The sequence below is a fragment of the Trifolium pratense genome, linkage group LG7, assembly GCF_020283565.1.
Source record: "Trifolium pratense cultivar HEN17-A07 linkage group LG7, ARS_RC_1.1, whole genome shotgun sequence".
Classification (NCBI taxonomy): Eukaryota; Viridiplantae; Streptophyta; class Magnoliopsida; order Fabales; family Fabaceae; genus Trifolium; species Trifolium pratense.
The window spans coordinates 7510662-7520825 of NC_060065.1; the positions used below are offsets into that span (position 1 = coordinate 7510662).

Genomic DNA, 10164 nt, shown 5'->3' on the forward strand with positions numbered 1-10164 from the left:
GGAAAAAAAAAACATACTTGTTATGAAAAACCAAAACATGATAATTTAAAGGGTCTTGCTAACGAGTGCCCCTGGACACTCTTTAAGCATTCTATTTAAAGAAATTTTTTATTCAAAAAATTAAACATTACAATTTGCAATGCGTTGACTTTACACATTTCCATAAAAATTCTATAAAAAAAACTTACTATTTAAGGCCTTAAAGAGTGCCCTGGGGGCACTCCTTAGCATTTGCCTAATTTAAAATATGTTTCTTTGTATTTTTCTTGAAAGAGAGAGAGAGAGAGAGAGAGAGAGAGAGAGAGAGAGAGAGAGAGAGAGAGAGAGAGAGAGAGAGAGAGAGAGAGAGAGAGAGAGAGAGAGAGAGAGAGAGAGAGAGAGAGAGAGAGAGAGAGAGAGAGAGTAAATTAAGCAAAAAGAAATATTGAAAAAAAAAATGTTTGTGTTTTCCATTATAATTTGGGACAAAAAAAAAAGAGTTTTTTCCCTTATAAGTTATAATTTGGGACGAAGGGAGTATATGTAGTACTTTACATAGAAAATTAAAGAAAATGAATCCTAATATCCTGATGGGGTTATGCGTGTAATAATTGATTGTTGGTATTTTTTGGTATTTTTTGTGATTGATATGCATGACTCTAAAATCATATTTAATACATGAGAGTGGAGAATTGTGCATGATTTATTAATTAATATTCAAATTTTAACTTTTTAATTTAAGTGCATGACTCTAGGATCATACATATAAGTGAGAGAATTGTGCATGATTTATTAATATTAAAATTTTAACTTTTAATTTAAACTTCATAATTGTTTGGTAGTGTTTTTAGTAATCGAGATAAATGACTTCAATAATCATATTTAATACATGAAAATGAGAAAAATAAATTAGGTAATATAAAAAAAAATGTTTTGGTATATCATTTGTGTTTTCACCATTTTTTTTAATTAAAATTTGCAACATTTAAATTTTTAAATCAAAAGTAAAATTTTCAATTTTAGATTAAGTTCAAACTTAAATTTTCAATAATGAGTATTCAAGTTTGATCTCAAACATTAGCGATACTTGAGTTTTTTTTTTTTCTGTCAATATACGTGAGTTATTTTTTCGTCAAAATACTTGAGTTTTTTATTTGGAATACGATATTAACGTATAAAGAAGTAACAAATAATTTATGCAATGTTATTGTCAAAAAAAAAAAATTTAATTATGCAATGTTAAAAATTTGGTTTGAAAGATAAGATATAACAAAATATCATAAAAGAAAAAAGATATAATATATTTAGTTTGATGAAATATATATGCTACATAAGATATATTGAAAATTCAAAATACATTGAAAAATAATAAATTTATTGAAATAAACGATGATAAATTAATTAAAAAAATATATAAAATATAGGTGATATATTTATGCCAAATTAAAATAAATTTTTAAAAAAAATAAAAAATAAAAGGCTAAATTGCATTTTTGGTACTCTAAGTTTCACAAATTTGCAATTTTGGCCACCTAATTTTTAAAATAGCATTTTTGGCCTGCTATCTTTAGCCCCTTTTGCAAATGGACAATTTTAACCAAATCAACGCTAATGTGGCAAGTCACTTAAATGACTCATCTACCACGTCAGCTTCTTTTGCAACCTAATAATTAACAAATATATATAAAATAAAAAGGAATGGAAGAAAGTCAAATGATACTCTATCTTCAGCATTAACATTATCATCTTATAGATAAAAATATGATCTGCAACATGATGAGAGCTAAGGCGGTGGAGGCTCAGTCTAGATACCTTGGCTTCCCTATTCCTTTTGGGAGGTCAAAAAAGGTTGTCTTTTCCGTTGTCATGGATCGTGTGTGGAAGAAAGTTAAAGGGTGGAAAGAGAGATTCTTATCTAGAGCAGGTAAAGAGACACTAATCAAAGCTGTGGCACAAGCAATTCCTAACTACATTCTTAGTTGTTATAAAATGCCGGTGGGATGTTGCAAGGATATTAATTCTATGTTGGCCAAATTTTGGTGGGGGTCGAATGAGGAAAAAAGAAAGATTCATTGGATGAGTTGGGAGAGACTCTCTAGAGCTAAAAATGATGGTGGCATGGGGTTTAGAGGTATAGAAGAGTTCAACAAAGCCTTGCTTGGGAAACACTGTTGGAGACTAGCTACCGGAGGATCATCTTTACTTGAGAAAATTTTCAAAAGTAGATACTACCCGAAAAGTGATTTCATGTGTGCTAATGAAGGCTATCAACCTAGTTATGCTTGGCGAAGTATTCTGAGCGCCCGAACCCTTGTTGAGAAGGGTGGTCTTTGGAGAATAGGTGACGGCCGGAAAGTGAGAATTTGGAAGGACATTTGGATGCCAGACATGAAGATCATCTCTTCAAGGAACAACAATTGTCCTTTATCTGATGATGCTCTTGTAATGGATTTGATTGACGTGGATACCAAACAATGGAAGCGGGACGTGATTTATTCTTGTTTTGACTCAGGTACTGCAAAGCAGATTATTAGCATTCCTATTTCTCTGCGCCTACCGTCTGACACTTTAGTTTGGAATTGGGAAAAGGATGGTGCTTATTTTGTGCGTTCAGCTTACCATGTTATTTGTGATGAGAAGGAGAGGTCCCTTCCTGGACCTTCAGTTACTAGAAAGAACAAGGTTTGGAAGGAAATATGGAAAGCCCCGGTTCCTAACAAGGTCAAAAACTTCATGTGGAGGCTCACCAAAAACATTCTGCCCACCCGAGCGAATTTGCATAAAAAAGGTATCTCTCTTGATCTGCAGTGTCCTCTGTGTCATCATGAGGTGGAAACCACCAATCACTTATTTCTTCACTGTGATTTAATGAAACTTACTCTTTTTGCTTCCCACCTTGGGTCTCATATGCCTTTACAAGTTGATTTATTTGACTGGATTTTGAGGTGGCTTACATGTCATGATACTTTAGGCACTCAACTGTTTTGTACCATCCTTTGGAAATTTTGGGCTGCTAGAAACAATGTAGTTTTTAGAGGAGACAAGTTGGAACCAGTTTGTTTGGTTGATGAAGCTATGTCCTTTGTCCAGGAATTTAATGATGCAAACCCTCCTAGGAGAGGCCGAGTTTCTCTTCCTTTGATCGCCGTCACGCCACCGGTCTCAAGACCATCCTTTTCTGTTTTTGTTGATGCTGGCTGCAATTTGAATGGCCCAACTGTTTGGGGACTTGTGCTTAAAAATCATGACAGAATTACAACTTTCAGTGCATGCAAGTGTGATGACATTGCAGTGGATCCAATTATGGCTGAAGCGTTGGGTGTTCGCTGGGCAATCCAGTTTGTCCGAGAGCAAGGTTTGCACTCTGTTTGTATTTTTTCTGATGCAGAAAATGTGGTTAACTGCATAGCTAAGAAGGTGTAGATTGATGCCATTGAGATGGTAGCTCAAGATTGTAGGGAATTGTTGTCTAGTTTGCCTAATGTTTGTTAGAAGAGATCAAAATATTGATGCTCATAACTTAGCTTCTTTGGCTAGATTAGTGGGAAATAGAACTTGGGTAGGGGCAGCTCCCAAGGCTTCTGTTATGTCAAATTATGCAGAAAATTCTGCTACTAATTGTATTGTGTTTGGCTGTTTTCCAGCCTTTTTCTAATGAAAGTTTGTTTCCTATCAAAAAAAAAAAAAACATTATCATCTTATAGAAAGAAAAAAAAGTTAACATCATCTTCAATCCCAAATAAACTTCAATCCCAAATCTCAAATCAACTACAAGCTTCATCTCTAAAATTCTGACACTGTAATAGCCCAGGCCCCACCACCTTAGGTGGTTTCGGCACTGTCACCTCACGATCTTCTCCACCTCTCTCTCTAGTGAAGTTTTTGCCTTTCATGAAAATCGAACCACGTACCCTGAGGTTCAAGTACGTGTTCAATCCATTCTCACGTGCCTCGACTATTTTTTATAATGAAAGATAAAAGTTGTAGTTAATATTTTTTATTTAAACAAAAGATATCTTCCACGCGTAACTAATCCGTCGAGGTAACTGAAATCTATTTAAGAGATTGACATCTCTCAACAAATGTTTCTCCATACGCACTGACTGAGATTGAGTTTCAGACCAAATGATTAAGGGGTCTAAGTATGTACCACTTGTACCACAAAGTTATAGTTAATATTAATATTACATTAAATTATAATTTTTTTACTAAAATATTACATTAAAATTTGAGAAAAAAAACGTAAATGGAATAAAACTGCAAAAGCAACGATTCAAAAGTAATATAGGTATTAGTAAAAAAAAAAAGAAAAAGTAATATAGGTAATAGGCAGCATTTCGGTATTTTACCCTTTTTATTTTATTTTAAATAAACTATTTTCCTTGAAAAGCAAATTATTAAAAGTATTTATTAACAATTCTATAAAAAGCACACTGATATTACCTAAACAAAAAACAACATTGAAATGAACCATTCTTCATCATCTTTTATATTATAAGCTTGTATACACAAGCAAACCCTAAACTCTAATTTGTTTTCCCTGCTACAATTTTGTCTTGACTAGGATTCGAACCCGCAACCCTTAAGTGCAAGGCAATATTTCCAACCACTATGACAAGTATACCAATTGTGATTAAAATTGTGTGCAATAATTGATAAGCACCATCAATTTTAAAAGTATATCATATCAAAATTATTGTTGACTATATTATTCATCACGAAATATTTTTATGTCTTTCCTGATCAATGATTTTTTTTTTACCGAATCATAAATTTAGAGAATAATTATCATGTGAGATTTGGAAAGTTATTATCACGTATGATTTGGAAAGTTATTATCAAACTCAATTCTGAAGGATATTTTCTTTTGATATACACTATAGAGAGCTTACGGTTGAGCGGCTTAATTATCATCTTGAAGATAAGCACACTGTTTTATTTGAAGATAACGAGCGTATTGAAGACGTTCTAAACAAACTAAAGAGTCGCGCATCAAAATTTTTGGCATGGATGGATGCAAACAAGAAATTTCCAGAGGCAAAAAATTTAACATATAGTCAATTCCCAACTAAGTTTGTGTGGAAAGAAAATTTGCATCAGTGGGCTCCAAGACAAAGAGGTTTTTCAATTGGAAGAGTTCACTTTGCACCACCTGGTGCGGGTGAAAGGTTTTATTTGAGGACGTTGTTAAACTATGTCAAAGGTCCTACTTCTTTTGATGAATTAAAAACAGTGGATAATTTCAAATATGATAGTTTCAAGGAAGCCTGTTTTGCAAGAGATTTGCTGGATGATGATAAGGAGTATATAGAGGCAATAAAAGAGACAAGCCACAGAGACTTTTTTAAGAGTAATGTTTGCAACATTATTGGTGTCAGATCAGCTGATCAGGCCAAAAATAGTTTGGACAAGTACTTCACATCTTTTGATTGATGACATTTTGCACAAACAGAGACGCTTTCTTGGTGCTTCAGGTATAAAATATTTTCACCTATTTCTATAAAACCATACTTATTAGTTGTTTATTTTTTTACTCATGTACCCTTGCTTATATCACTTTTTAAATTATTTATTATGCAGTTTATTAAATTGTAGTTTTTTAAAACTGGAAAAAGAATTTTGTCAAAAAAAAAAAGGAAAAAGAATTGATATTTTTTATAAATACCCTTTATTTTTACGTTAATGTATCCAAACATAAATCAATTCTGTTTAACTCACTTTTAACCAAAATCAAATCTATCAAACTCAATTTTGCTAAATCAATTTTTTTTGCAATACAACCAAACACAACCATAGTCATGTCACTAATCACATATTCATTATTTTGATTTTAACATTGCAGATTTAATATTATCCGATGATCAATTGATACAATATGCACTAGCAGATATTGAGATGATGTTACGTAGTTGTGGGAAGAGTTTAAAAGATTATCCTCCAATACCTAGAGCAGACACATCATTAGTTCCTGATATACAAAATAGTTTAATACACGACGAATTAAATTATTACAGACAATCATTAGCTGAGGAACATGTTAGATTGATGTCAACTATGACTTCAAAGCAATGTAAAGTATATGACACAATCATGACAAGAGTTAACGAAAACAAACATGTTGTGTTTTTTCTTTATGGTTATGGCGGTACAAGGAAGACATTTATTTGGAGGGTCATGTCAGCCGCATTACGTTCAAAAGGTGAGATAGTTTTAACAGTTGCCTTAAGTGGGATCGCTGCATTGCTTATACCTGGCGGTAGAACAACACATTCAAGGTTTTGTATTCCTCTAAATGTTAACGAGTTTTCAACATGTACCATAGTTCCTAAAAGCCCTTTGGTGCTATTAATACAAAAAGCAAAACTCATTATATGGGATGAAGCACCAATGATGCACAAACACTATTTCGAAGCTGTTGATCGAACTTTAAAAAATATTCTCAAGTCTGTTGATGAAAAAAATAAACACATTCCCTTCGGTGGAAAAATTGTTGTTTTTGGCGGAGATTTTAGACAAATTCTACCAGTAATACCCAAAGGTACAAGGCCAAAAGTTGTTCATGCTACAATTAATCCTTCGGTTCTTTGGAATTTTTGTGAAGTTTTAACATTGAGTAAAAACATGAGGCTTCTCGGTGGTGCTTCAAGTGCAGACGTTGAACAAAGAAGATTGTTTTCTGAATGGGTTTTGGGTGTTGGCGATGGAGAAATTGGAGATGACAACGACGATGATTTAGAACTTGACATTCCATCAGATTTATTGATTCCAAATTCAGGTGATCCTCTTGCTTCTATCGTTGAAAGCACCTATCCCCAACTTTTACAAAAATGACCGATATAACGTATTTCCAAAATAGAGCTATACTAGCTCCTAAAAATTCAATAGTCGACACAAAAAATGATTATATGTTGGATTTAATTCCTGATGAAGAAAAAACATATTTGAGTTATGATACTCCACTAACACAAAATGTAGACGGTTAAACAGTGGATGATGTTCATACTCCCGAATTTTTTAACACGATTTCTACGTCGGGACTTCCAAATCACAAGTTGAGACTTAAAGTTGGAGTTCCAGTTATGCTATTAAGGAATTTGAATAAAAAATTAGGATTATGCAATGGAACAAGACTTATTATTACGAGATTGGGAAAACGTGCTCTGGAAGGAAAAATTATTTCAGGAAGTAATATTGGTGATCAGGTTTTCATACCTAGATTTTCTCTGACACCATCTGACGTGAGAATTCCTTTTAAATTTCAACGGAGACAATTTCCTATAATAATTTCTTTTGCGATGACTATTAATAAGAGTCAGGGACAATCTTTAAAGCATGTTGGGATATATCTTTCATTGTCAGTGTTTTCACATGGTCAGTTGTATGTTGCAATTTCAAGAGTTACTTCTAGAAAATGATTAAAAATATTGATCATCGATGACGACGGTGAAGATACGACTAAGACTTCGAATGTGGTCTATAAGGAAGTATTCCGTAATATAACATAATTTTCTTTGTATGAATATTTATCCAAAATTATTGTTGAACTATCGTTTAATGTTACTCAACTTTTTTGATATACCTTACATTATTGGAATTATCATATCTTATTTAATCATTATATATCTTATAGTTAATCAGACTCGTGCACCGCACGGATCGATGTTCTAGTTAAGTAAACAACCAAAAAATTTGTACATACTAGTATTTTATATCGACAAGAAACATTTGCCTATAAAAAAATAAATAAAAAAGAATCAGACATTTTAGTTAATGTCCGTAGATACAATTCAATGTGCATAAAATGGTTAAAATTATTATAAATAAAAGGTTTAAATTAATCGTGTAATTGTAATATGCAAATATTAAAGTTTGAATCTAATTTTTTTTTATTCACCTTAATTAATACAGTTCAATTGAGAGACATATGAGATAATTGAGCACAATTTTGAAACTCATGATTCTCAATATTCAAAGTGCACATAATTCTTTTGTAAAAAAAAGTGCACATAATTCTAGTCACTCGACTTATTAAAAAAATGGTTAACAGTACATGTCAAATTTTTTTTTTAAACTGTAATTCTTTGTCATTAAGACGTTTCATCTCCTCTCGATTGCAGATGCGGAAGATCGAACTGTAATTCTTCCTACCAAGTCTAATGTCAATTATCAGTTTATCACTGGACCAACTAACAATTAGTTGCACATCATGTGAAGTATTTCTTTTTTTTTTTTTTTAGCAAATGTTCAAGATTTCCTAAATTAACCAACTAATGTTATTTATTATTTTTCTTGGTTAAAAAAAATTCCTTAAAAAAACTTTTGGTAACAATTTTGGCTTGATCCAAATGTACAAATAAACAACATCATACGATCAATAAGAACCGGCTATGATGAATGATCCTGCTTTGGTATAAAAACAAAAAGAAACAGAGCATTAGCATTTCAAGGTAAACAGTTAATTCAAAGCGTGTTTCCCTTTTTTCACACCAAAAAAGAAAAGGCCAAGAGAGTAATTTTGTATTAGCTTTTAAGTGATTCACCTCCCATCACCCACTATATGTAGAGAACAATATAGTATGATATACTACACATTTTTCTCACTTCTATTTCACTCTCAAAATTAATTTCTTAGAGAACTTAGAAAAGTGTGGGGAAAAAACCAAGAGAGTGAATTGTGATGGCTTACTACAACCAAAATCCTCCTGCTATTAATGTTAACGTTTCTGCTCCACCTCCTGGACAACCTGGTACTCAAACAAATCCATCTATATATTTACCATTATTTTTATTAATGTTGATAAAATATTTTGTGACCAATTGATTTTTACATATATGTTACATATGTTTATTAGTATGATTTATTGAAATCTGGTTATTTTTTGAACAAAATAGGATATCCTCAACCAGGTTATCAAGGGTATCCTCCTCCTCCTCCAGCACCCCAACCTCAAGTTTTTGTCACTCAAGCTCCACCTCAGACTGCAAATTCAGGGGCAGCAGAAACAGGTTTAATGGCATGGTAAGTACTCGTTTCAACATGCATTAAATCAATATTAAATTAATTGTTTATTCAATAATTATTATATTTTTTAGTAAAATAATAATTATTATGTTTTGTCAATTATAATAATTATTTTGAGTCAAAAAGATTATTAGATGATTATTTTATTACTAGAGATTATAATAATTATTATAGAAATTATTCTTCTTAAATAAAATTATTATTGAGTTTTTTAAAAAAATATAATTATTTTTTTGACTAGAAATCAATTATAATTAATAGATCATCAAAAAATTAATTTTTTAGTCAAAAAAAAATCAAAAATATTATTTTAACTTTATCATAATTAATTTTTTGATAAAATAAATCATTTTCTTTTATGATATTGGTGCATTAAAGAATAATTTAATTGAGATCCAATACCAACTAATTAAAGAATTTTCTTGTATTGTATTTTAATTCACCTTTTTATCAAGATAAAATAAAGTTTGTCAAACTTTGCTATTTTTGTGTTGCAGCCTTGCTGGGTTGTGTTGCTGCTGCTGTTTGGAGGAGACTTGTTGTTTGTTGTGTGCTTGACTTTGCTCACATGAAGAATTTACATGTCTCGCAATAGATAAAAGATTGTGAAACTTTATTGTTATCATCTAGTTATTGTTATTGTTTTTGTTATGGTGTATCATTTAAGAAATGTTGCAACAACATTAGTTAAATCTTATTATGCTTAAATCAAATATATTTTTGGGCAAATTCGTTGTCTTAATTTGATGATTATTTGTATTTACAAATCCATATGTATTTGGCTTAATTTTTTTTCCATTCAAGCATTGCAATTTTTCGATACTCATTTTTTTTAGATCAAAACAATTTTAATTTATGTTTGGTATCATAGTGGATATGTCAGAATTACGGTGACCAATTATGATTTTGAAAAATTATAATACCATAAGCTTAGTCATTTAGTTTTTCACCGCTAATGTCCTATAATTTGACGCAAATGTGGCAAAGTTTGTTAAATATGATGTAAGTTCAAAATCATACAAGGAAATCCTTTTCCAAAATTACAATAGTTTTAGAGTAAAACCTTTCCCTAAATTATCACTCACTAGTCACTCCTATTTATTTTTTACACAATCGAAGGTTTGCTCTTAAATAGTATTATTGTGTTGTTCTATAATTGCAAA

General features: G+C 31.3%; 1 protein-coding gene and 1 pseudogene across 1 annotated transcript; both read left to right on the forward strand.

Annotated features, from left to right (window-relative positions):
* Positions 1-1752: 1752 nt before the first annotated feature.
* On the forward strand, positions 1753-7472 carry LOC123895770 (annotated as a pseudogene).
* Positions 7473-8611: 1139 nt separating this feature from the next.
* On the forward strand, positions 8612-9709 carry LOC123894279 (cysteine-rich and transmembrane domain-containing protein WIH2-like). Its single transcript, XM_045944238.1, has 3 exons — positions 8612-8726; positions 8872-8998; positions 9499-9709. The coding sequence occupies exons 1-3, from the start codon at positions 8657-8659 to the stop codon at positions 9557-9559; spliced, it is 258 nt and encodes an 85-aa protein (XP_045800194.1). The 5' UTR covers positions 8612-8656; the 3' UTR covers positions 9560-9709.
* The last annotated feature ends 455 nt before the right edge of the window (positions 9710-10164 follow it).

Coding starts and splice junctions, on each gene's coding strand:
- LOC123894279 (XM_045944238.1), top strand. CDS start 8,657: ATGGCTTACTACAACCAAAATCCTCCTGCTATTAATGTTAACGTTTCT. Junction 8,727..8,871: donor TCCACCTCCTGGACAACCTG/GTACTCAAACAA, acceptor TGAACAAAATAG/GATATCCTCAACCAGGTTAT. Junction 8,999..9,498: donor GAAACAGGTTTAATGGCATG/GTAAGTACTCGT, acceptor TTTGTGTTGCAG/CCTTGCTGGGTTGTGTTGCT.